The sequence below is a fragment of the Zootoca vivipara genome, chromosome 2 (assembly GCF_963506605.1).
Source record: "Zootoca vivipara chromosome 2, rZooViv1.1, whole genome shotgun sequence".
In the NCBI taxonomy this organism is placed as follows: Eukaryota; Metazoa; Chordata; class Lepidosauria; order Squamata; family Lacertidae; genus Zootoca; species Zootoca vivipara.
In genome coordinates, this window is record NC_083277.1 from 38,508,696 (window position 1) to 38,536,534 (window position 27,839).

Here is a 27,839-nt window from a genome sequence, read left to right on the forward strand (position 1 = left end):
TATGGATCTAATTTGAATATTGTTTTTATTTTTAATATTGTTGAAGGAAGCCATGGACTTGGCCCTTGCTCTTTCAAGCCTTCCCCTCTTAAAGTTTCGGTCAAAGTTACCTGAGAACTTGCTGTAAGAATCACTCAAAACAACTCCTTGTTTAAGCACGTTGTGGAAAAATATCACCTAATCTGCCACCAGGGATAGCGAATAGCTAAGCCAGGAGTGATTTGAAGTTTGCTTAGTCAAAATAAGAATATGCTACCCTATGCTATGAAGACGAAATGCAGAGGCAAGCTGTGTATCAACAAAGATCTGAGACTATTTCTGACAGTCATCAAATCATTGGCAAAATGCAAGCTCGACCATCCCACTGATACTTGCCAAAAAGGATTTTATTGCGAATAAAACTATTAGAAATATTCATAGTTTGTTATATCTAACACAGCTTGTGTGACTGTTTTTAGAATACATTTTCATAGCTTATGAAGCAATTTCCTGCAGTCAGATGCTTGGTGTTCTTACATTCCCATAAACAAAAATATGAATAATTTTGTAAGCACTATAAATATTTCAACAAATACCACATTAATAGGGATGTTAATTTTGGGGTTTTGGGGTTTTTTTTTTTTTTGCTTGGATGCCTCAAGGAATGGTAATAAAACACGCAGTTAAAATGCACAAAACAGTCTTGTGACAATAAATTGAAGATACAGTCCTTTCACCAGTATTTGAGTAAGATTCCACTACCAGTCCAGGTGGCCTATGTCTGGGCCTTGGGAGAGTGCGCCATCTTGTCCTTCACCTCAGGTAGCAAAATGTATTGAGCCAGCCCTGTCCCTCCACCAACATTCATTTCCACTGAAATGCAAGCTTATCAACACACTGGTTCTGCTGCTTATTGCCCTTTGTCTGGAGCTTAGATAGCTTGGAGACACGGAGAGGTGGACGATTTGTGAATCGGTGGAGGTTAGATATTCATCAGGTGCCCTGCAGCGGCATCCTAAGAAGTGTCTGGTGCTAATAGAAGCCATAGGCACTAGCCGGTAAAAGCTATTATCTCCTGGCGTTCCTGAGCTGGTGCAGCACAGAGGATAATGGAATAGGCCACAGTCTAGAATGCCCTTGGTCAGATTTAAGCTCTGCTATGTGCTCATAGGGTTGCCAGACTCAATAGAGGACAGGACTCCAGTGCCTTTAATTGCCCTGCTCTCTTTTGAGTCTGGAAACCTTAAAGAGAAACCAGCAGACCCTTTGCTTGGAAATTAAACAAAGGGCCTGCTGGTTTCTCTTTCAGGTTTCCAGACTCAAAAGAGAGCAGGGCAATTAAAGGCACAGAAGTCCTGTCCTCTATTGAGCCTGGCAACCATATGTGCTCATGATTAAGCAATGTTTTGATTAAACTGGGTTTAATCATATTTGAGACTGGAATAAGGGACGCTGTTTTAAACATACTTTAAAATGTGCTCTTTGCAGTTTCCCCAGGAACTTGTAACTTATGGAGGGAACGGACAAGTCTTCAGCAACTGGGCACAGGTATGGTGTTTGTTTTTAAAATATATATATTTATTGATTTTACAGAATAAAACATACAACACACAAAGACAAACACACAAGATATACACAAAAACAAATTACAAACACTACAATAAAAAACTATCAAAACATTCTTGTATCACAAAATTCAATCTTTGTCAACTTCCTCCAATCCCTCCCTACTACGTTTCATTATATTACTTCCTTAGTACTTCCATACCTTGATTCCAATCTTCTTAATAATTATCTAAACATATTATATCACTTGCTAACTTGTCAATCTTATAATCTCATATAATTATCTTGGGCACAGGTATGGTGTTGATACATTTGTTGCTTGCCTTGCTTGACCATGCTCTTATTTAATCCATTACATCCCTATTTTTCTTGGGTGAAGATGTGACTAAGTTGTTGGCTGTCATTGATGACGAATCCATGCAGTTGTTGGGGCTTTTGACTTTAAGAAATTTCGACAATCACAAGAGCAATCCAGTGCTTGAATTATGGGGGCTTGGGGTGGGTGACAGCTGTTTTACCAGTTGTGGCTGCTTTCTTTGTTGCTAATTATAGAAGGCTACAAGGTTTGTGTGTGTGGGGGGGTGTCATTAGTTGGTTAAAATAATTTAACTTGCCAGATTTTTCATGGAAAGGGTAAATCCAGGTTAAATGGGGGGTGGGGTAGATATGGGCTGGCATTTTTATGCCATTGTTTGGATGCTGCACACACCTTGCATAAACAAGAAACATGAATCTGGAAGCACCCTAAATATCATTTAGTTTGAATGTTTTAAGCTAAACCTGTTGTTGTTGTTTTTTTAAAAAAAATTAAATAAATATGCCTCTGAGCAAATGCAGAGGGCTTTAGGTTCACCATTCGGGAACCACAAGAATCCCCTGCTCTATCTGGGATTAGGACTCCAAGGTCCCCAGGCAGAGCTAAGCTCTTTCAGCTTTCTTTCCCGAAACAACCATGATGTTCTGAAAAAGAGGGGAAGAACATGATTCTGCACCTCGCGTCTAGCAAGATGAAATTCAGAAAACACAACATTTGGAAACTTGCTATCTCTTCCTTTGCACCGGCAGCCATGTCCAGCTTCGATATGACTGTGATGTCTAACAAGAGTTTCACAGCGGAGCAAAACAATATGCCTTTGTCACTGGTTACTTAAGAATAGCAGTCGGATGAATGATTTTCTTTCACTGCGATAAGGACAGTTTGTTCTCGGTGTTTTGTTTCATGAAAAACGAGACTGTTTGTAAAGATGTTTGGTTGTAGCAACATTATTCCTGGAAGTGTTATTTCTGGTGCAGGGAGGAGAAGCTGACCCACTTAGTTCAGGGAAAAGGGCCCGAGCTTACTAGGTAGAGCACATCCCTTGCATGCAAAAGGCCTCTGGTGCAACCCCCAGGGAGGACTAGGAAAGATTCCCTGTCTGAAACCCTGGAGAGCTGCTGCCAATTGCTATAGACCAGGCACCCTAACCTGGTGTTCTGCAGAAGTCATTTGACTACAACTCCCAGCATCAGTCCAACCAGGACAGTCAATGGACAGGGATGGAGGGAGCTGTAGTCCAATGACATCCGGAAGGCACCAGGGGGGTGGAAGGCTGGTGTTGACAATGGTGAGCTAGATGAACTGAAGAAGAAGAAGAAGAGTTTGGATTTGATATCCCGCTTTATCACTACACGAAGGAGTCTCAAAGCGGCTAACAATCTCCTTTCCCCTCCTCCCCCACAACAAACACTCTGTGAGGTGAGTGGGGCTGAGAGACTTCAGAGAAGTGTGACTAGCCCAAGGTCACCCAGCAGCTGCATGTGGAGGAGCGGAGACACGAACCCGGTTCCCCAGATTACGAGTCTACCGCTCTTAACCACTACACCACACTGGCTCAGTATATGCCCAGGGCTCATGTCCCCCCCCCCAACTCCTCTCTCCACCCCACCCCCCTCTTTTTTATGCATTGCTTGACATCAGCCTTGCTATGGACTAATATAGGCCACCTTATTGTTGGCACCAGGTAGGTAATTTCCCACTTGGCAAATTGGCACCAGCCATTTGGTTTCCCCCTGCCTTGTAGCAATCGTCACAACTTTGTAAGGTTAGGCATTGGGTAGGCCTTGTTTATGGGAGAGGAGGTTGTAGCCTCCATCTGCCCCTCCTCGTTAAGGGTATCCCGTTAAAGGGATCCGGGGTGTGTGGATCCTGGTGTCCGAAGCCTGGACATGGGCTAGTGCCATGCCATGACCCCACCGTGGACCCGAGGTGCCCCGATTTGATATATATCATAGGGCTCCCCCTACCGGTGGTTTACCCTTATGAGACCCTTATGCGTAAGCCAAACCGCTCACATCTGTAACCAATAAAGTTGTGGCCTATTTTATCCCATTAACCTAAACATTTGTGTCCGTGTATTTATTATCTAAGGGAACTGTGGGGCCCAGGGCCTCGTCATGCAATGCTGAGCTAGATGGACTGGCTCAGTATATGCCCAGGGCTCATGGTTCCCCCCCAAAAAAACTGCTCTCCACCCCCCACACCCCTCACTGTGAATTACTTCTAGTTTCAGAACCCAACTTGAGGGGGGGGAATTGGCGGGGAGAAGCAGTTTCAAGGGAAAGGTGTGTGTGTGTTTGTGTGAGAAACATTACCTGCCTTCCCACTTGCCAATGTTGCACTTTAAGTCACCTTATAAGAATTTGCTAGTGACCCACCCAGTTCATCTAAAATGGCGGCCTGCCACCAACATTCCTAGTTCGCCCTTTAAAAGCTTTTCAAACACAGATCAATATAAGAAGGAAGCCTAGCCTGCTCCTTTCTCCCATTCTATCTCTCTCTTTCAGTTCTGGCTGGTGATGCACTATTTGTCTGAGATGACTGAAGATCAGACCTTGGTCATGTACAGTGGGCATCCCTTGGGACTCTTCCCCAGCCACCACAACGCTCCTCGATTAGTCATAACCAACGGCATGGTAAATTGCTGCTGTCATTTTGTCCTCTCTTTGCTGTTTGCTTACTATCATTTGTCATGACCCACAGTGTTTTCTGGTATGCACTGTGCTTTGCCTCATTGATCAAAAGTTGGCCGTGTTTCGGTTCACATTCTGTCTGTTTCAGAGAGTGTGAATCGGATAGGGTCACCTTTAAACTGAATCAAATTTGTCCTCCACCACTACATCCAATAACATCTTGTTGTTTTTCCTGCTGTCCTTTCCCTGCAGCCTTGGAAAAGAAGGGAGACAGAGAGAGGAAAAGATCTGGGTGTTCCTGAATATTATTTGACATTCCAAATTACTATAGGGTCAAACTTTCTTAGTTGTAATTGGAATATCTAAAACTAGATCCCGTTGGTTGTTCAAATGGGTTCCCTCGCACTTTCAGCATTAGTAAGGTTGTGTCAGGGAATGGCAGGACACTGATGAGTGTACGCAGGGGAAAGAGGGTCTGGGGTCTGGCTCAGGGTCAGACTCTGGCATTAGAGGGTGCAAGTAATTTGTGGGGATCTGTACCAGCCAGAGGCAAGAGGCAGGGGAAGCTCCAGAGCTGGAGGATGGCACTCAGGAGAGATCAGACAAAGAGGCAGGTCAGGCAAGTGAAGGGCTGGGTGCCTCCCCACCCTCTCCTGCACCACTGTCTCCTGGAACCAGGAGAGGATTGAAGAGGGAAGAGCAGAGGCAATTTCCACACAGGCACAGCCTCTGGGCTGTGTGTGTGCAGCACATCAGGGGAAGGTACATAAACTGGTGGAGAGTGTGGTCCCCCCCCCCTGTTGCTGCAACTGCTCCATAGAGCACAGACCAGGAAATAGCTGCCTGGATGCTAGACTGGTATGTGTGGGTGTTCAGAGCCATAGGAACTACTGTAAGTGTCCACTTTTGACAATACAGTTAACTATCTGCTGTGTGCATTCCTTTGGCTGGGGAGCACCCATAATAGGTTGGTTGCATTGTGCTGGCAAGGTGGTAGAATCCGTGTTAATCAGAGACCGCTCTGTCTTTTCACCTTCCTCCCCACCTAAGGACTTCTATTTTAATTCTTGTAATTTTATGAACTGGTGTCTACTTGCCCCTCTCCTCCCTTTTTCCATCTGTGCCATGTCTTTTAGATTGCAATTCTGATGACAGGGACTGGCTTGATTTTAGTTACCTGTATAACGTTCTCTGGCTGCCTGGTTAGCTGAAAAGTGCTGTCAAAATGCTCTAAATAAGACACATTTCCTTGCTTTGTTTAGGTGATTCCTAACTATTCTTCCAGAGATGAATATGAGAAACTATTTGCAATGGGGGTTACAATGTAAGTTATCCATTGTCCTAATTAATGTTCCTAATTAATTTCTGAGGTCTGCTTTTTTGTTCTGAATTGGGAACTTTTTGTGGCAGGCCTGTGATGGTGAAGGGATAGAACATTATATGTATACATGCAGAAATATAACCCAAAGGCTGAAACCATGCATTCACTTCCTTGGGGAAGTGGGGCTTATATTTGTGTAATTTAGTGTGGCTTATTTTTGAGTAATTTATAGAATCACACAGTAAGAAGCTACATGGAGAAAAAAAGAAAAATGGAGAAATGTGTCAAAGGGTACCGTTACTTAGGAAATGTTGCACTACTAGACTAACAGAGTAACGTAGGGGCAGAATATATAAAAATAAAACAACATCCATAGTTGACTGAAAAACTATCTTGCATTCACTCCTATTGACAGGTATGGACAGATGACAGCAGGTAGCTACTGCTACATTGGACCACAGGGAATAGTCCATGGAACTGTGGTAAGAACTGCTCACTATCACAGTTGGGTAGAATGTATCAATTGTTGAAAAAGGAAGCATCAGTTCTCTTCTGACTAAAGATCTATTTAGTATTTCTAACAACAACAACAAATGCAGAGCTGACTCACTGCTGCATTCTCTGCTCTAAAGCAGTGAAGTGTAAGTGGGTTCTGGCAAGACACAGTGATAACAGCAAAAACCTTTATTGAACTACTGAACTGGACAACAGGGGCAAAACAACTGCTTATATACAGTTCTGAAGGCCTGGGCCACTCCCACTCCCAACGTGATTGGCTGTCTAAACTTCCAAGCTGCGAATCATGACTCAGAGTTTAACGGCCAATGGCAGAGGCCCAAACCCTGAAATGTTCTGTGATTGGATATCATGTATTGAATAAGAACACAGGAGCTCAGCATCCTTAGTCCAGACTCAAGCTCAGGCAAACACAGACCACTGAATACATAGTAAGAAGCCCCATGCGACACACTGCTCATTGCAACATATATAAGCCACCAACTCTCAAGCTGGGTGCTGCAAGGAAACTGCTTTGTGAAAAAACAATTACCTGATAAAGGCTTCTATAAGCACATAGTCCTCTAAGGAAGAGGCTTCCCACAGTGTCTCTGAACCATGTAGATGCCTCCTTCAAACCCATCTCCATTGGGGGCAGGCGATTCTGCCCAATCTCTGCATCAGGTGCATGAGAGTGGAATTTTTTCGCCACCGCCAAAGCACTACTAACACAGCAGAACTGTCACCTTCCAAATGGGAAGGACAACCAGGGCAGTGGCTCACACAGAAGCGTAGGAGAAAATGACATGTATTCTCCTGTTTTAATTGCCTGTAATAGATCCTGAGTGGTTGGACTGAAGCCTCCTTTGCTTTGTTTCAGGCCTTTACATGCGCACTCCTGAGCATGTAAGGTTCTGTTGAGTAGATGAAATGGGAAGTGCAAATGATAAACAAATGGAGATACGATAGAAGTATCGCCATTGGTAAATGACACCATAGGGTACCATGCACATTCACCACCCTTTTCTGCAATGTGCCTTAGCTAACAGTGCTCAATGCAGGCCGTCGCTACTTGGGAGTGGAGAATCTGTCTGGGAAAGTCTTTGTCACATCTGGCCTTGGAGGAATGAGTGGCGCTCAAGCCAAGGCTGCTGTCATTGCTGGCTGTGTGGGAATCATTGCTGAGGTAAGCCTGTATGTTTATTTGTATGCTTCTGCTTAGGGTTTTTTTTTAAAAAAAATCAACCTCCCCTGAAAAGGTCCATTCTCATGTGGCTACTCCCTGTACTTCCCTCCCATTTGTAATTTTGTTAAGGCATTTTAATGAACAAGTGGGTTTTAAGAAGAGAGAGCTTACAAGGAAACTCTAGCAAAAGTTAAGGTTTTAGTAGCTTAGAGAGGGGCAAATGTATCAGGCTACAGTACTGTACCCACTTGCCTGGGAGCAAACCCTATTGAACTTAATGGGGTTTACACCTGAAGAGACAGGTTTAGGATCGCACTGTTAAACAATTCATCGTTTTATCTAAAGGTTATAAACCCCTCAGGTAAAAAACTGACACAGAACATTAGGCCACAACCCCAAACTGATTTAAGTGTGCTTAAGCCTGTTGATTTTCGGTGTGGTTACATGCATTTTACTCTCTTTTGGATTGTGGTCTTAACTGAGCTGTGCACTAACTTACCCACTCCAGCCCTAGACCTTGACTTGCTGAAAAGAAATGCTTCCATCCATTTAAACCAGCAGCTGGGCTTTAAAACAACAACAAAAAAAGGTCGAACAATAATGAAAGGATTTGCTAATGTGAATTTGTTTTTCTTAACCAAACAAGAATTTTGTTGGGCAGATTGTAATTCAAGCTATATGGTGGTTGGCAGACATGCACATCTTGCTCACTCAATAAAAGGTTTCCCCATGGAGTTGAAATGTTCTCATGTGAAACAGGCCTTACTATAATAACAGCTTTATAGCTATGCTGTTAAACAGGGCAATAAAGGACTTCAGTGACCCGTGTAATTTTACCACTGACGATGGAGAGAAAATCTTGTTTCTAAATTTGCTTGGGTCAGAAATCTCACTGATTGACCATTTGTGATTCTTCAGCTAGGAGTGGCCTGTCCCAGACTAGGCCTCAGATCTACACACCACTGGTCTCAGTCACCTGCTGTTCACATTGGTTGCCAGATAATTTCTGGACCACATTCAAGGTGCTCACATTAGACTTTAAAGCCCTAAATGACTTAGACCCCTAAATCTGAAAGGCTGCTTCATTCCCTACAGACCCTCTCAGATGTTAAGAACAACAAAGAGAGCAGTCTTTAGTTCGCCTGATCTGAGCAAGAGCATTCCCCGTGGAAACCCCTAGGTTGTGGAATTCCCTCCCCACAGATCTGCCCATGGCATCTTTATTAGGGTATATAGTTTCCATTGTATGTTGAAGATGCACCTCTTTACCCTGGCCTTTGACACTTGAGATAATATATTTTTAGACCCATTCTATCCTTGCAACTGTAATTTGTTTTCAAGCGTTTTTAATATTGTATTTTTAAATTGCTGTGACCTGCCCTGGAGACTTATGGTGAAGGGTAGGAAATGAATCAGGTAAGTAATTAAAGGCAAATTATCCTAAAGTTCAGTAGTTGCTTGTTTAATTCTATTTAATTTTTATCTAATGCAACCTCTCAGGTTGATGAAGCGGCCCTCTTAAAACGTCACCTGCAGGGATGGTTGATGGAAATCACTAGCAGTCTGGACCACTGTATTGCTCAGCTCAGGTATGGCTCAATAAACACATTCTTTAGCATTTTGCTAATTAACTCCACATCCCACCAAAGGACTTTTCTGCAGTGTGGAAAAATGGTCTGGGGCAGGCAACTGTCTCTGCCCTAGCTCTGCTATGGTTTATTTCTAGTGCTTAACCTCATATTTCTCAGAAGTGAGGGACTACTAGGTCAGTGCTCCTCACTAAAATAAAATAAAAACTCTCTTGGGGCTGGTCCTGACATCTGTTTCCCCTATTTGTTTTAAATGTGTGTAGTGAAGAGGGGCAGAAACTGGCTAACAATTTAAGACTTTGCAATGGTGAAAAACATGACAGTAGGAATTTGCATGTATAAAATTATTGTCCTATTTTTTTCAGCACAACCGAGGCTCACACCTTCTGCCGCGACCCCCTTAGTGCAGGTGTGTGGAATCTGTGGCATTCTGAGAGGTATTGAAGTACATCTCCCATCAGCTCTGAGCATTCACCATGTTGACTGCGGCTGATTGGAGTTGGAGAAAAACAACACGGGGTGTGTGTCACAGGTTCCCCATACCTGCCTTAGTGTGAATAATTTTCCCACTTTGGAGCAGAACATAAATGGATTCTTTAGTGCTTTTGGATCTCAGACTGCAGAACAGATCGCTGCTAACAACTACACTATTAACATAAATATCACATAACATACAGTAGAACAGCAAGAGTTGTCTGCCTACTTTCAAACCACTCACCTGATTAGCATTAGCCAGATACTATCCAATAACACATGCTACCGTCTTGATTCGTATATGTTTAATTTGTTAAAAAGAGTTATTCCTGCATTTTTGGAATTTCAAACACTTCCAGAGTCTTAAGACCAGAACAGTTTCTGGTACCTACAGGATACCTATGACCTTCCTGCCTGAATACTCACTTTGACATCAGAGAAGATCAGCCAATGACATACAGAGAGTTGGGACAGGCAGTCAGGTCAGATGTCAAGGAGGGGGTTGTAAGAGCAAAGAGGTCCGTGGATGTAGATGAGAAAAATGCAGCATGTCATGAGAGTAGTTTCATTTCACTTTATAGCTTCAAGAGGATTTTAGACATTGTTATTTGCTTGGAAATGTTTATCTGAACATTTTATTCCCAGCAGCATTGTTCTGTATCTTTTAAACCTAAAACTATCGTGATGTGAAATTTTTTAAAATTAAGTTGCTTTTGAATTGTTAAAAGTTAATTCCTTTTGACTTGTACACAGAGAAGCAAAGAAGAAGAAAATGGCTCTTAGTCTGGGATATCATGGGAATGTGGTAGATCTTTGGTAAGTAGCTAATAATGAACCTTGTGATAGCAGGTTCTCCCCTTAGAAGAGAACATGGGTTGCAGAAGGGTCAACAAGACATGCCAGGGTTGGTCAGTTTGGATGGCCACATGTGTGATTGGTGGGTGTGCTGTTGCTGGGGAAATTTGCATATAGCAAATGATTGATTGACAGCCTTAGCCCCAAATATGCCCAGCGAGCAGCTTTCAGTATCCACTTTGCTGCTCGCAACGAATCTCCCGCCTGCCCTCCTCTAATTTTAGGCGTTCTTTGCATTGAACTTGCTGTGCCTATCATGGGGTTGCCTGTTTTGGATCAGGAGCCTGGTAGGAATTTGCCCACTTGGCTGATTGGCTGGTGCCAGGTGATTTTGCCTACTGCATAGCAATAAGTCACAACTTGTAAGGTTGGCGGTTAGGCATTGGTTCAAACTGAATGGTGGAGGGGTACGGATTTTGGTTGGGCCTGCCCCTCACGGTTGCTGCTGCCTTTAGGGGTATTCCGTTAAAGGAATCCTGGGGCTCCACATGTTTGTCCGTTTATCCCCGCTAGGGGCCAGGGCCGCACATGAGCCTCGGGGAGCATCTGAAGGATGAGGTCAAGGGCTTGGGCCCCTGCCCCAATCTCTCCCAGAGGGTGCTCGCCTACTGGCTCCCCTCCTAGGCTAGCGGGAGTCAGATCTGTCCCAGGCGGGGGACAGATGGCTGGAACCAATGCCTAAGCAACCACTCACACCAGTTGTATTTAAATAAAGTTGTGGCCAAATTAATGCCAAAAACCTTAAACTTAAAATATTGTGTGAGTTATTGGGGGGATGTCTTGGTACCTCGACACGCAAAGCAGGGGAGGAGCAGGGAATCCATGTTGCAGTTCTGATAAAAAATGTGTCATGAAATTTCTCCCCGCAACTTAAGTCTCATCGGTTTTAATGGGAGAATGAAGTATTTGTCATTGAAATCAGTGTGATTTACAAATGCTTGAAGTGTTGGAGGTACTATTCCCTACAGTGCATCCATCCCTTAGCAAATACAAAGGGGCTAATTTACCAAAGTTTCACCTAGGTGCTCCCGATATCCACTTTTCTATATCCATACCAAAATCTGGTCTATAGTTGTCCACTTTTTCCTCTTTCTGTGTGCAGGGAGAGGCTTGCAGAAGAATTCAACACCACTGGTGAACTGCTAGCTGATTTGGGGTCTGACCAAACATCTTGTCACAATCCTTTTAATGGAGGCTACTACCCAGTACAGCTGAGCTTTAAGGAGGCTAACCAGCTCATGTCCAGCAATCCTGTGAAATTCCGAACCCTAGTGCAAGAGAGGTACTTCAATAATTTGCACAAGTTTTGTGGTGACAATTTGTTAGACAAAACTCTGCCTCTGTTGTGAGGTCAGATGTCTGTAGTAATATTCACTTTCCTTCTATAGACACAGTTAAGTTTGGGGGTCTATCTATCTATCTACCTATCTATCATCTATCGGGGGATGGAATTGATTTTTGAATGACATTCATAAAATCAGAACACCAGAAACTGCACACTGGGATATTAAATACAGTCCGAAAGAATATCTCTTCATCAGCATCATACACTTATGACAAACTCAGGGGCACAACTATGCATGAGTTGACCACTTGAAAGAATCCTTGCTGAAGGTCAAGGCAGGCTACAGAAATGTCATTCATTTCTTCAGTCTTGTTCTAAAATCAAATCTGCAAATGACTGTGCAGGAAGAGGAGTTTTATTTCTGAGAATGCTGCAAATGTTAAGTGACCCAGCTGCATTGATTTTGAGCCATTGCCAGCTGCTTGTTTTTCCAATGCATACTCACAGGAGCTGGGAATTAGGGAATTAGGCTCTATAGATTAGCGGTAATGATTCTCTTCCTGTAGCTTTGTTCCTGTTAGGTCTCATTTTCATAAAAGATGGTTTGGGAGCCAGGAGTCACTCATATCGACTGATGCTAGGTCAAACAGATTTGATGGTTTAAATTAGACGCAACATGGCAGCAGATCCATTTGTCTGCCCAAATCGGAAGTGATTTAAAGGGTCTGATTTAAAGAACAAAAACAGCATGTGAGTGAGGAGAGCTGAATTGTCAGAAACTGAAATGTCCTACCTGAGTGATAACCATTCTTCCCTAGAATGTGGGAGGCCAGTGGTATTTCTGGCTTCAACTTTCCCAGGGACAAGAAGGCCACTCAAGGAAGCTGTCTCAATAGTAGAAAGTTGCATTCAACATTGGGCAAATCGTGTCCTCCCTAAAAGAGGGCATGTGTTGCGGTGAGACCTGGAGTCTGACCTCCTGTGTTGTGGGTGGGTAAGATTGGTCAGCCACAACACCCGATTGGTAGGTCTCTCGATATTGGGTTCAATCTGACCAATGGGGCGCAGTCCAAACGGATCAAGGGACCTATATATACCCATACACGTGACCCAGAGCTTCCTCTTTCGGCGTGTGCATTCGGAAGAAGCTAACAGAGTGTCCTCTGTGAAGCCGAGAGAGATTTACCTTCGACGGATCATCCTGGTTATTTCTTTCTGTTATCCCTTCTTCCCCTTAATTCCTTCCAATTGTTTTCTTCCCCTCCTTTGTTAGTAATTATTCCTTTCCCTTCCCTTTATTCGGGGAGGTAGCTGTGTTGGTATGATGCAGTCGAAAGAAATTTAAAAAATTGTCCAGTAGCACCTTAGAGACCAACTATTTTATTTATGTGCATGCAGTATTGACTATGTTGATGGATTGCTTGGGGATTTTTGTTTGTTTTTGCTGCTTAGGATTTTATACATTATTCTTTCAGTATTTATTTTGATCAACTTTTAACGGCATTCATTTTGTAACTCTATTGCTTCACCCTCCAATATTCTACTCCAAAGGGCCCCTTTTGGATGGAAAAGTGCCTCATAAATGTCAATGCAAATAAATAAATAAATAAACCAATTTCAATATTTTACTGTGATGATCTCTTTCCTACCTTCTTCCAAGTTTGCAGTATATCCTTGTCTCATGTTATCCTCACAATAACAGTGTCAATTAGACTAGTCTCAGTCTTAATTAATGAATTACACTTTTTAACTGCCCTTTATCCCATAAGATCCCAGGGTGCTTTAAAGAATAAGCAAATCAAACACAGGACTGTAAATAATGGGTGGTATTCAATGCTAGTCCTATTCAGAGTAGACCCATTGCAATTAAGACATGGCAAGCTTTGGTTTATTCATTTCAGGGTCTAGTGCAAAGGGTTCATAATGTTCTCTCAACACTATATGAATTTCCATAAAGAAAAAATTATCTCTTTCCATTTTCAGTCTGAGGAGACAAGTGGCTGCCATCAACAGGCTGTCTGATCAAGGAATGTTTTTCTGGGATTATGGAAATGCTTTCCTTCTAGAAGCTCAGAGAGCTGGTAGGTAGCTCTTTTCCTTTTTGCATAAGTTAAGCAAGTAATGTATTTGGCCAAGTACAACAGATAACAGATCCCAAGAATAGGGGTGCTCCCCATGTTGCACATTTTCTACAGGAAAGGGGGGCACTTTTCTGTGTAGGACAAAGCATCTAACCATTGGTATATGATGATCTCACATTCAAGGAGAATCACATGTGAGTTTCATGTTAATTTCTCCTGCATGCAATACCTACTGTGTATGAATTTTGTGGCATTTAAAATGTAAAACTTTTTACAACACACCCCACAGTCAGCCAGCTGGAGAGCTATCCAATCTTGCTCAACCAAACCCTGTCTGCAACTCAGGCAAAAAGGCTGAATCTGAATAATACTAATAATCAGATTTATAGCCAGTTTTTCTGCAGTCATATCCAGCGCAACAGCATAATTCCATATTCAATAATAACGACAACTGTGTAGGGCTTTAAAGGTAAAAACAACAACACAGCACCTTGAATTGAAACCTGTATTTAAATTGTTCCAAAGGTGCTGACGTCGAGAAAAGAGGTGCCAGCAAAGCTGAATTTCGATACCCTTCTTACGTCCAGCACATTATGGGGTATGTTTGGGAGAGAATAAAATGTGGAACACCAATGTGGAAAGAAGACGTGAATGTGCCTTGTGCTTTGGGTGGGGATTAGGAAGAGAAGGAGTTTTCCTGTTTGGGACCATTTTTTGTCATTCCTGTATATTAATAAAAACTGAATTGTCTTTTGTGATTAAGTAATCTGTTGGGTGGTGCTGTGGGTTAAACCACAGAGCCTAGAGCTTGCCGATCAGAAGGTCGGCGATTTGAATCCCTGCGACGGGGTGAGCTCCCATTGTTTGGTCCCAGCTCCTGCCAACCTAGCAGTTCGAAAGCACGTCAAAGTGCAAGTGGATAAATAGGTACCGCTACAGCGGGAAGGTAAACGGCATTTCTGTGTGCTGCTCTGGTTTGCCAGAAGTGGCTTAGTCATGCTGGCCACATGACCTGGAAGCTGTATGCCAGCTCCCTTGGCCAATAACGTGAGATGAGCTCCGCAACCCCAGAGTCGGTCACGACTGGACCTAATGGTCAGGGGTCCCTTTACCTTTACCTTTAATCTGTCGGTAGACCAGAAGCTATAATATGAGTTCTTAAAAGCTGCAGTTCGCAAAACTTTATGCGTAAGGTTTCTTAGCTGCCCTTCACCATAAAGTCCTGGGGAAGATTACAATAGAATATACAATAGTGAAAACAGATAAAACCACCAGAGTTATAAAAACTACATGAAACCATTCCAAAAGAACAGAACAGTATAAATTCAGCGAAAGAGGTCGATCCCATAAAGCAAAATACCTTAGTTGTCAAAGGCCAGAGTGCATCTTCAGCACACGGAGAAAGCTGTTCAGTGAAGATGTTAAACGCATGTCAGTGAAAAGGGTCTTCCACAATTTGGGGGCTTTACTTCCCTGTACTTCTGAGGGTGAAGGTACTACCAAGAGAAACCCTCTCTGCAGATCTTAACACCCAAGAATGTCAATAGGGGTAGCAATGGTCTTTCAGATATTTGGGACCTAAGTTGCTATAGGGCTTTACACACCAACGTGAGCACCTTGAATAAAGAAGCTCGTCATGTTTGCCACTCTGTCATGTGGATAGGAACATGTATAGGGAGCTGGTGGGGATTTATGAGACAAATTCTGAGCTGGAGGAAAGTAATGAGAGAACCAGGCAAGAGAGATGAAACACTTGAGAGACAAAACGCAGTGTGTCCCAAGATTGAATTTACTCCCCCACTTTTCTTTTTTCTTTTTGCACCCCAGAGAATATAGATCTGCTAACTCAGCTTAAATGTAAATCATAGGGCATTCCAAGAGGGAAATCCCTGCCTTTTCTGCACTCCTTTCCTGCGCTCCTGGTTTCATGCTACATTACTAAACCAGGAATTACTAAACCCACCCTAGCTGGTAACTGTGGATGTAGTTGAAGAATAGATTATGTGTTGTATCCAACCAAGCTCTTCTACCCATTGAAATGAATGGAGATGACTAACCTAGGTCCATTACAGGTGACAAACATTTTAGGTGCGTCCAACTGAAGCATAATTGGAGGTGTGTGGGTCCTTTTGGACTGGGAAGAGAGCGGAACAGGGGCTAAATTTATTTTATTTTATTTATTAATTCCTATACCGCTCTATACCCGAAGGTATCAGGGTGATTCACATAAAGGGGGCGTGCTTATCCATGCCCTGACGGCATTTGTAGGGACTGGGAATGGAAGCCCTGCATGAAATGGTTGTTGACTGTAATTTCAATGGGTCTACTCTGAGCAGAAGAAATTAGCTGGGTGCTTCTTCGCTTAAACCTCCTTGTTCTTCTGTCAGAATGTGCTTATGGCAGGTGTGATAAACCCAGACAGAAACAATAGCTTATATCTGTAAATCCTTGATGGAAATTCAAAAATAATGGCCCGAAGAACTTAGTGTTTGGATTAGTGTTTTTTTTTATAAAAAAAATAGCTGGAATTCTTTCATCTTCAGTTAATGAAAGAAAAGCATTGCTAACTGCCAGGATAAATATGGCAGGAATTTCAGCTATCTTCTAATCGTGAAACATATTCCCTTCCCAGTGACATTTTTTCTTTGGGATTTGGACCATTCCGTTGGGTTTGTACCTCAGGCAACCCAGAAGATTTGGCAACCACCGACTTCATTGCAACATCAGTGCTTGAGAAAGCTGTGCTCCAGGGAGGTAAGACGAGCCATTTTCTAGTATGGGAGGTGAATCTGGGGCATGGATAAACCTACCTGCAGTTTATTGTGTCTTGCAACTAAGACCATAAATACCAAATTATTATCCACTTTGGGTCACTTCAAGGTAAATTTCCCAGACAGACACATCTTCTGGATGTGAAATGTCATAAGTGCCCTGCTGGATCAGGCCAAGGACATATCCAGCCCAGCACTCTGTACTCACAGAGGCCAAGACATGAATAAAATGGCACTCTCCCCATCTGTGATTCCCAACAACTGAGGGCCTTCTGGTGGCTCACTCATTGCGAGAAGTGAGGTTACAGGGAACCAGACAGAGGGCCTTCTCAGTAGTGGCGCCCGCCCTGTGGAACGCCCTCCCATCAGATGTCAAGGAAATAAGCAGCTATCCTATTTTTAAAAGACATATTTTTTAGGGAAGTTTTAAATATTTAATGCTGTATTATTTTTAGCACTTGATTAGGAGCTTCCCAGGGTGGCTGGGAAAACTCAGCCAGCTGGGCGAGGTATAAATATATTATTATTATTATTATTATTATTATTATTATTATTATTTATTATGCTGCCACCTCTGACAGCGGAATTCACAGGTGTCTTTTATAGCCATTGGAACTTCTCACCATTTCCACATTTATATGCAGGGGTCATTGGCAATATGCAACCTCTTCCTCTATTACAGGCAACAAAACCAAGTAAAACTTGATTAGAAACATCAAGAGGAGCCCAGAGTGACTGAGAGAGTGTAGGGCTCGGAGTGGGAGATCTGGGGTAAAATGAGAGGTTGTATTTAACATAGCATTGAGGCTAATTCTCCACCAGCACAAGGATTTCTATTTGCACAATATAATGTTCTCCTCTCCCTCCCTCCCCCTCCCCCCCAACTGTGTGCCTCCTAAATCTGCTCTGGGGGTTCCACTAACCCTCCAAGGAAGATCTGAAGATGGCATGCACAGGGGGAGGAGGGAAGGAAATTGCACTAGTGCTAATCCTTGCATGAGTTCAGTTATTTAGTTGAATACCACCCCATCTACGGTATGCTACCCTGGCCTTTTTTGGGAGTAAGAGGAAACGCAGATACGATAGACTGAATTAAATAATGTTTTCATACATTGAGGTCATATTCCTGATGACACACTGGAAGCAAAATGTTGTCATGCTTAAGGACTGAACAGCAGTTTCGCCATAGGAAGTCTTCATTACTTGAGCGTTTTCTGATCTTGACATCTCTTGGCTGGTTTGCCGGCAAAGGATCGAAGGCTTCCTGTAACATGACGCTGGGCAACCGGTGGCTGCATGTGGTCCTCAGCCTAATTTAATGTGGTCCTCGGCCTAATTTCAAAACCCCTCTGCAAGGGATAGTTTCAGACTTCTGGCAAGAGTGGTCTGTTCTTCCGCCAGCAACCTGTTTGGTAGAACAGAGGAGGGAGTGAAAGAAAATGTAGTGCCAGAGAGACAGTGAAAGAGGGTGAGAGAGAAGGTGTAGACCCACCCACATATAGCTCTAGTCCTGCCCTCTGCCAGCATATAGCCCCTGACACCTGAGAAAATGTGCCCCTCAATATTAACAAGGTTTGCTAACCCCACTACAATACTTTAAATATGATTTTATTATTTGTTTATTATTATTTTTTAAGGAAAGGAGTAGATGTGAGCACATTGCTGGCAATGGCCCCAAACTTTGGAATTTTAAAAATAGCACTATTGCCTAATAACACACACAGAAAGCTGCAATACTAAGGCAGACCATAGTTCAACTAGCTTAATATGGTTTGTAGTAACTAGCAGTAGCGCCAGGGTTTCAGACAGGGGTTTCTCCCAGCCCTACCCGGTTTCATATAGAGTCTTTCCTAGCTCATACCTGGGGATGCTAGGGGTTGAACCTGGGAGTTTTTGAATGCAAGGAGCATGTTCTCTTAGAATATTAAAGTGTCAGGTGTGACTTCAGCCTGAACGTAGCAGAGTGTTGCGCAATCTGGAAGCTTCTGGCGGTAATAATGACTAGACGTCTGGACGCAGAATAACTATTTACAGGATTTATTAAATAAAAGAAATCCAGAGTTTCTATGTACAACTTTAGAACTCAAAAACAAAGTAAAATAAATCCTTTCCTCTCTCTCTCTCTCAACCGATACAGCACTTTTCCTCCTACACTCACCACACCACGTACTGTGCTAGCTTTCTCTGATAACAGGACTCAGTGCTAATCATCAACCAATGAGAGAGCAGTTACTATGGCTGAAGCAGACCTTGGCTTTCTGCCCAGTGTTAACTGCTTGTCCTAGAGTTGATTGTGTGAAGAAGTAATCTGATGGTTTCTCATGCTACCAATTTAGCAAAACCCGAACGTGTTCTACCACTGAGCTATGGTCCTTCTGCAAAGGTACCTCTTCCCCTTGCCCATATGGCACTATAGGGGGCCTGCAAAATACTATTTTGTTTTGTGCGATTGGGTGATGACAAACACAGTGACAAGCTGGAACGCTCTCATTCTCACAGTGCAGATTTTCCTGGAAGGTATGGCATCTGACCCTAGAAAGGCTGCCTTGACTTTCCCACCGTTCAAGGGGGATAGAGACCCAAACTATTTTAATGCAAGATAAAGCTGTAAGGCTATGTGTCTCACAAGAAAGTGCCCATCAGAAAATGTTTGTGTGTGTGTGTGCGTGTGTGTGTGTGTACCATATATAGACATTTTAAAAATCCAGCTGACTGAAGGAGATTAGGTCGCATCTCAGTTATTGAATTTGTTGTTGTGCTTGGCAGAGCAATGGACAGAGGAATTCAGAGAGAAACAACTACTGAATTTCAGTGGAGTGGATGTCTAATAAAATGAACCTTTCCAGGAATCCCCTTTGACCTCTTTGTTACTGAATGCTCTGCTTGCCATTCAGCTATGCTATAGCTAGAAGTAGAACTTCAGCTACAGTCCTCATCCTCAAGAATGACATATTGGAAGGTTGAGAAAGCCAGTTGAATGGATCTCTGCGGGGTTTGTTAACATGGGGAAGTGTGCAATTGCTTTACCATGGACCTAGATGGCAACCCAAACCACGTTTACCATTCTTTTGGAAAAGTTCCAGAAGTGGAAGGATTATGGTGTGGTCAATGTGAGCTGAGTGGCAAAAAACTGTGCCTGTGGTGAAGCAAACACACAGTGGCTTCACTGTGAACCAAATTCCTCCTGGTTCCAGTCAACCCATATTCTCCATATGGACATTTGAATTGCCTCTTTGTCTTCCACAGATAGGTACAGAACATGGCCTCATGGGATCCATTTTTGACACACCAAGTCAGCAACTTTAGATCAAGCTGGCCATTGAGTGGCTGGTTAATAGCTACAGTCACTCCTTTGTTGGGCCATTCAAACACTCCTCTTGTGGAATGTGCATATCATTAATATAATGACCAAAACAAAATTCCAATTCTTTGAATTTGGGACATTCCACATTCAGGCTCCTAGTCATACACTATCGTTCTGAAGAAGGGAAGCTGCCTCTGTTTTAAATAAACAAATCAAAATTTTATTTCATCAAGCAGAATTGAAAAGGAATGTCAAAAACTGTAGAGACAGAGCTCTGTCACAGTTATTTATTTGTTTGTTTATTTATAAATGTTTTTACCTTGCTTTTCCTTTAAGACACTGAAGGTGGGTTGCCACATGACAGAAGAAGCATTTAAATGATCAGTTAAAAATGCAAACTAATAGACGAGGGGTAACCAACATGGTGCTTTTTCCAGATGCTGCTGAACTACATCTCCTATCATGCCTGATCATTGGCCATAACAATAGCTGGTTCTGATACAAACTGGAGTTCAAAACCATCTAGAGGGCACCACAATGGCACCCTGTAGACAGATAAAGTAGTTACAGCAGGTAAAGCACTTCAAGTATTGGATATTTCAGGAGAGATTAACACTAAGGACTTGGCAGGTTAGATGCCTACTGCAAAGGAAGGTCCTCCCGTAGTGAGGACAGAAATCAACCAAAGAGGGGGCAAAGTGAGCTTCCTTAGGTGGAGAGTTATGCAGCCATAGAAAAGGTGTCCCAGTCCTAAGCAATTTGAGGCTTTAGCAGTCGCAAACAGCTATTTAATATATTTTTCATAGAATTCGCAGAAAGGCCACCACAGGGAGAACTTTTAGATCTGCTCTAATCACATCAAATGAAAGGTTTTCCTGTGAGGTCAATTACCTCACATTCAGCTGTGAGTAACTGTGAGTAACGCCAAGTGGTTCTCATGCACGTGTGAGCAAGCCCTTAGACTTTATAGCCTTTGATGCTATATGCCAGGCATGTCCAACAGGTAAATCGTGATCTACCGGTAGATCACTGGACGTCTGTGGTAGATCTCTGGTTCCCCCCAAAGAAGCTGAACAACTGTGGCTCCCCTTAAAAAAGCGCAACATTTTACCTCCTCCCTGAAAAAACTCAACAACTTTGACCCGAACCCCCCAAAAGGGGGTAGATCACTGCCAGTTTTTAACTCTTTGAGTAGATCACAGTCTCTTGGGAGTTGGCCACCCCTGCTATATGCCACACCATGCTATGAAGCAGAAAGAAGGGCTACCACACAATGTGAAGCAGAGGGAAAAGATATGAGGAGTATGACCAATCTTCAGCTAAGAACCTTCTTAACCCACCCACCTCAGGTGTACAGAAGCCTCTGCGTGGCTGTATTAGCTGTCAGTTCCAATGATTTCTTATGTGTACATGGAGAGCTGTTCCATCTTTCTCACCAGCGTTGATGCTAGTGCTGGTACCACTCCTGTTTGGTTACTTCCAGCTCTCTGCTAAGGGCAGTCAATAGATAAATAGCAAGCATCAGGTGTGCTATTGAAAGGACTAGACCAATTCTTGCTGCCTGTGGCAACCCTTATAAATATAGCTACTACAAGCAAATGGGCTTCTATGTAGCAGAATGCCCAGGATACTTTGGTTGTTGTGCATTAACCTCTATAAAGTGTTAGACTGAATCATAGTCTAATGCTGGTGTTTTGCACCACACACACTCAAATGTGTTTATGGTTTCTTCCTGCAACATTCTTAAAGTCAAAATTAGTATGTCCAAGGTTATTCTGTTAAAGCGACACTGTAAGAATTAGAATATCTGCTGAGAAATGATGACCTCTCTGCATCAAGGCTACCGTGGGAGTAAAATTGTCTTTACCCGGTTTTATGTGAAGAATGTGCTTTCCTGTGTCTATTTGGAGAGGCTTGGATGATGTAAAAATAAAATACAAAATAACTCTGAGGCTAGGGAGTCAGTTTCCTTGCTGACACAAATAATGTGGCTGAGATCACAACATACTTTTAGTATCTTCTGGAACCTAAATAAAGATCAACAAGCAGCAAGGGCAACAAAGTAAATTGATAAAGGATCGGTTTCAAGAGAAAAGAGGCAACATTCCCCCCTTTTTTATTTTCAGCAATTTAGGAAGGATTTTCAAAGTCAAGCTAATGAAAGGTCGTGATTCTACCTAGGAAGGGTGAATGAGAAGTGGGGACTCCATGCTTGTTCCTTGAGCTGTTCTGCACCCCAGATTTACCATGTTTGTTTTCCAGGGTGATCTAAAGCCTTTCAGAGATATTCATACTCCCTTTTGTATTTGTTCTGTTATATTTTGCAAAAGCCCATTAAACACCTTTTTTCATTCAAGTCTCCCAATGTCCTTTTATAGGATAGTTCCCTATGGAATTTAAAATGCAGTATAATTCTCCCAAGGAAGCAGATGTCTCATTCATGGTTATTAAAAAGACTGGCATATTAATCCTCAACGCTTAATTAAAGGATCTCGCAGTTGAACTGCAAGCATCATGGAAGAGATCGTGCCTGGGCAGGCTTAAAATAATGTCTCCTCAGTATTGATGCACATATTTGACATTTATCTCTGGCAGTTGGTTATATCTGGTCATGAACATGCTATCTTGCTTTTGTTATTTTATTGGAAACCGCTTTGGGAGTACAGTGTGATGAAGGGTGGTTTATTAATTTGCTAAATAGATCAAGTACAGTGGTACCTTAGGTTACAAACACCTCGGGTTACAAACACTTTTGAGTTACAGACTCTGCTAACCCAGAAGTACGGTAGTACCTCAGGTGAAGAACTCTACCTCAGGATGAGAACAGAAATCGCGTGGTGTCTGCGGGAGACCCCATTAGCTAAATTCTTACCTCAGGTTAAGAACGGACCTCCAGAACAAATTAAGTTCGTAACCAGAGGTACCACTGTAAATTATTTCCTTTGCCTCTAGACCATGCATGTTTATGTGCAAGCCTAGTGGCAATCAATCAATCAATCAATAATCAATCAACCAATCAATTGTTTATCCACCCTCCATTCCTATTTAACTTGTCACCTTAAAGGTGCTCGTGCCTTTTTCATTCCCTGTATCTTATTCTCTATATAGTGTATCTAGGTGCTGGCCTCTGGAGTTACACATGGCTTAGGCTGCAATGTACTCACTTTATGAGCCATTTTGTCCCCTCTCCCCTCCTCTTGTCCAGTGAATGCATCTGTGAAGCAGCAATACTCCGATAACATCCGCTGGATCCAGGAAGCCAGGAGGCACAATTTGGTATGTGGATCCAGCCAGCTAAAAGAATGACTGTGTGCACTGCTCAGATTCAGTGTCATCATTTTAAAGGGCATAGTTTCCAAATGGAAGACTGAGCCCAATCAAAAACCTAAAACTGTTGTCTTGGTAAATGGTTGTCTCTGCGTTCTCAGTGCCAGAATCTCACTGGCACCTTCCTAAAGCAATTTACGTAAAGGCAGAAAAAAACAAAAGCAGAGCGGGGCTATAATATGCAGGTTTGTGTATTGGCCTCCAGGCCTGGAGGAAGGGGGGGGGGTGAATCACCTTCAGAATACAAAGGCATCCCACACTCCTACACTCAAATATAAATAAAATAAAAATTTAGTTTGTCTTTAAGGTGCTACTGAAGGAATTTTTTTTATTTTGTTCCTACATTCATGAGCATCCCAGTTCCCACTATCACATTTTCTTCATTCATTTGTGGCTTGAGTGGATCAGACAGCATGTGATAAAATGGCCATGCGGCTATGCTGCCTTCTGCATTTTGAAGCACATTTGCCACATCATTGCAAAGCTGCCATCATTGGGCTGAGAAATGGTGTAGGTTGCAAGGAGGGATAAGCTAATTCTCTCAGCTCTGCTCCATGAAACGTCTGAAATTATGACATTCCTTTTGGTTCCATTCCAGCTGAGTAATAATAGCACTTCCAGTTTTTGGGATAGAATGGATTTTGTGCATGTGTCCAAAATGAAGAAATAAACAAAACATTTTTCTAAAAAAAAATCCATCTCTCTCTCTCTTTTTAAAAAAAGTAAAAACAAATTAGCCAGAATTGCACCTCTAATTCACTTAAGGGTATATGTGATTTCTGCCAAGTCCACCTCCATATTCAGCTGCTCCAAGCTGCATTCCCACACCATTCCCAAGACCCAACAATAACCCATGGGATCAAATTGTTGGAATTACAGTGGGTTGTGGAAAGGGGGGGGGCAGGAAATTCCCAAACTGTGAACACAAATTCTGTTTCACAGGCAAGTTAGGGTCCAAACCATTGCTTGTATTTTTTATTGTTGTTGTTTTTAATGTTTGCAATATCACAGTTTTTAGACAAGTACAATTGCTAATTTGGGGGGGGCATTAAAATTGAGGTGCCTTTTGCGGGAAGTTCATTTTTTAAATTTGCATTTTTTTTACTACAAAGATACAAGGTTTGAAAACAGTTTAGAGGTTTTATTTACAGTTAAGCATACACACATTATGTTAAAGAAAAGATGCAGAAAAGAGAGGAATCTCTCGTTGCCTTGCCAAATTTTGGAAATGTACCTCCAGAACAATAACAGATTTTAATTTTTGCTCCATTAAACATATCTGATTCAGTAGAACCTCAAAATCTGGGTTGGAACCCTGCAGAGGTGCAAGCTGGCTGTATTCAGAATCCAGCCTAGTTCTATTCAGGTCACTAGTTCTCATTGGGGTGATAAACATGCCTGCAGGGAGGACCTTTCATGATGGATTGCTTTTTTATCCCAAAATTCTCTGCTCTTAGAAAACTAAGCACCAGAGAAAAGTTGGAACCCTTGTCCCTGACACCTATTTTCCTTTGCACGGAGAAGCATTAAAACATTTGAGGCACCCCATCTGCAATCTGAAGTAGCCCAGCTCAGACACAGATTTATTTCTTTAACAGAAACTAGGCCATAGTCGCTGCACTAACTGGATCATGTAAATTGGAAGGGGCTTTGGAAAATTTCCAAGCTAATAGGACTTTCAGGGAATATTTTCATTTCTGGCAGGCAGACCTTTATTTTTATTTTTTTATTTTTTAAAAAGTGCTTTCAGGCAGTCCAAGGCAGCCAGTGTGTGATTTATTTTTATGATGAGTATCAGTCCTTCAGCATCGAAAGCCAAGCATGAATCCCAAAGCATGGATAAACTGCCCACTGTTATTTTTGTCCAACATTAGAAATGTTTCAAATGACACCATATCAGTACAAATGTCCTAAACGTAAGGAGCTTAAGTGCTAAAGCTCTAGGATTGGGATGAATCAGGTGTTGCCAAGTTCTGGGAGCCTGGGAGGCACATTTGCAAACCAGATAAACTGTTGCTGGGGCCACACACACCACAACTGTGCACCCAGACCCAATAATAGGCTTCTTTAATAGACATCTGAAGGCAGGCCTGTACTGTATAGGGAAGCTTTTAATGTGTGATGTTTTGCTGTGGTTTTATAATTTGCTGGAACCCACCCAGAGTGGGTGCTGGAACCCACCCAGTCAGATGGGTGGCATAATAATAATAATAATAATAATAATAATAATAATAATAATAATAATAATTCTTTCAAGGCTAATGGCATCATCATAACATAATCATTAAAGATGTGTATTGTGAGGAAGAGAAATGTTGCTGGCTCACATCTGGAGCCTTGGAGATATTTCTATTATTTCTATTTTCTAGGTTGTGGGTTCCCAAGCCAGAATTTTGTACTCAGATCAGAAGGGTCGTGTTGCTATTGCACTGGCTATTAACCGAAGCATCGCCGAAGGAAAAATTAAGGTACATTCTCTTTGCATATATCACCTGCTTCTTTTCCCCTAGCATACAAGATTGGCCTGTAATGGAAAAAGCCATATGGTTCGGCCACCTAGTAAATACACGTTGAACACCACCCGCATTGGCAGGATAAGATAAAACATTGGAACAAGGATATTTCCTTTAAAAATGCAAATCACCTGAAGCAAATGAATGTGCAGCAGAATAACAAAGAATATCGGGTTGAAATTGTGGGATGTGAAACACAGAGCAGTCAAATACAACATCCCTAGAGTGGACATAAAAGGGGATGTCTGGACCAGCCAGTTAGAACTTCCTGTTTCCTCCTGGGCTGGGACAGAGGTGGACGTGACCTCACCTATGCAGGTAACAAAATACCTCAGCAGAGGCAGCCATATCTCTCTCTGACTCCATTCCTAGAATATGCAACATCTACTTAGTCTGAGATGCTCTCTTGGCTTCTCTTCTTCCAGCCAAGAGAGGACAAAAGAACTATCTCCTTATGGGATAGATTCCATGTGTATATATTTTGTAACCTAAGTCTGCATTCTGGGATCCATTTGTGAACAGAATGTGAGTAAAGTATCTATATATATAAAAATGTAAAAAGGACATGTGGGTGTGTTTCCACTTTTCACCAAAACCGCTTGACCGATTGAGGTGAAATTTTGACACAACATCACATGCAAATGTCCGAAGGATATAGGAAAGTTTGCTAAGACAGATGTCACACCTCCACCAGGTAAAACCCCCCAAAAACCCTGTTCCAGAATGCACCACGAAGCCAAAAGTGCATGCTGGGAAAAGAACCAGGTTACAAACCAGCGCCCTCTAGCAACGGCTACATTGGTACTGCACCTATAAAACCTTCTTTTTCAACAGCACCTTGGCTCCTGTTTACATACTAGGCTGAAGCCTTTACAGACTAGGCCGAATGGAGGTACTTACTCGCCTGGGTAGGGGTTGGGGGGAGGAGGGGACGGGATAGGTCAGGACACGGTGGGACCAGTCACAGGGATGAACCGGGGGAGGGGGGAATCACAGGGATAAGATGGGGTGGGGGGAGGGGGCGGGATACATCATGGATCGGCACAGGGTGGGGAAAATCACAGGGATGAGCCACAGCAACACGTGGCAGGGCCAGCTAGTTTTATATAATTTTATACAAGACTGTGTCGTATCTAATCTTTTTATGAGGGAATAAGGGAGAATTACGGTACCAAGAAACTTATTTTAGAGCAGGGGTCAGCAACCTTTTTCAGCTGTGGGCCCGTCCACCATCCCTCAGACCATGTGGTGGGCCGGACTATATTTTTGGGGGGGGGGCGGGAAATGAATGAATTCCTATGCCCCACAAATAACCCAGAGATGCATTTTAAATAAAAGGACACATTCTACTCACGTAAAAACATGCCGATTCCTGGACCATCCACGGGCTGGATTGAGAAGGCAATTGGGCCGCATCCGGCCCATGGGCCTTAGGTTGCTTACCCCTGTTTAAGAGGCTTAAACAAGCCTGGCAAAGACGTTATCCACTGTACAAGTTTAAAAGGAGGAATGTTTCTCTGTTAAATTGTAGAACTTGTAGAACACAAGTTGGGAAGGATATAATTTAACAATATATCCTCTCCTTCCTCCCTGAACATTCCCACAGAAATGAACACTAACCACATGGTGTGTTAAGGTTTTGTATAAAATGTGGGGTTTTAAAAATTTATTTCTGAACCCAACTCCTTTTTTAAAACCTATTAGGAAAGACCAGTGGTTTTCACAGATATTCCTTCCTATTTATTTCAGTACAACGATTCATGGCAGAGAAATGTGGCTAAAGTACATCTTTTCTGTCCAGCTAAAGTACATCTTTTCTGTCCAGGATCTTTCTTGGGAACTCCAGAATGACCCATTAATATAAGATACTTTTATCAATCAAGATTGACTATAAATGAAAAACGTAGGGCAAGGTCAAACCCTCACGCCGGTCTATCATCTCTCTCTCTCTCTCTCTCTCTCTCTCTCTCTCTCTCTCTCTCTCTCTCTCTCTCTCTCTCTCTGCATGATCTAATGTCATGGTTGCCATCTTTATAAGTGCACTACAAGCACACCACATAATTTGCTAGCAGCCCAAAACAGGGCCATGCTCCATATCTTTCCACTTCAATAAGTTTAAGCTTTTTATCAAACGCAAGCACTCA

The 27,839-nt window shown here is 42.6% G+C and overlaps 1 protein-coding gene across 1 annotated transcript in view; it reads left to right on the top strand.

The window, feature by feature from the left end:
• The window catches only part of UROC1 (urocanate hydratase 1), a 58,124-nt gene that overhangs the window by 13,568 nt on the left and 16,717 nt on the right, over positions 1 to 27,839 (top strand). The window contains exons 4-16 of the mRNA XM_060271395.1: positions 1,468 to 1,527; positions 4,369 to 4,497; positions 5,757 to 5,818; positions 6,231 to 6,297; positions 7,353 to 7,496; positions 8,997 to 9,085; positions 10,313 to 10,375; positions 11,517 to 11,696; positions 13,683 to 13,780; positions 14,306 to 14,378; positions 16,413 to 16,534; positions 23,061 to 23,131; positions 25,552 to 25,650. Of these exons, the coding sequence (XP_060127378.1) occupies positions 1,468 to 1,527; positions 4,369 to 4,497; positions 5,757 to 5,818; positions 6,231 to 6,297; positions 7,353 to 7,496; positions 8,997 to 9,085; positions 10,313 to 10,375; positions 11,517 to 11,696; positions 13,683 to 13,780; positions 14,306 to 14,378; positions 16,413 to 16,534; positions 23,061 to 23,131; positions 25,552 to 25,650 (1,257 nt within the window). The remainder of the gene's footprint in view (positions 1 to 1,467; positions 1,528 to 4,368; positions 4,498 to 5,756; positions 5,819 to 6,230; positions 6,298 to 7,352; positions 7,497 to 8,996; positions 9,086 to 10,312; positions 10,376 to 11,516; positions 11,697 to 13,682; positions 13,781 to 14,305; positions 14,379 to 16,412; positions 16,535 to 23,060; positions 23,132 to 25,551; positions 25,651 to 27,839) is intronic.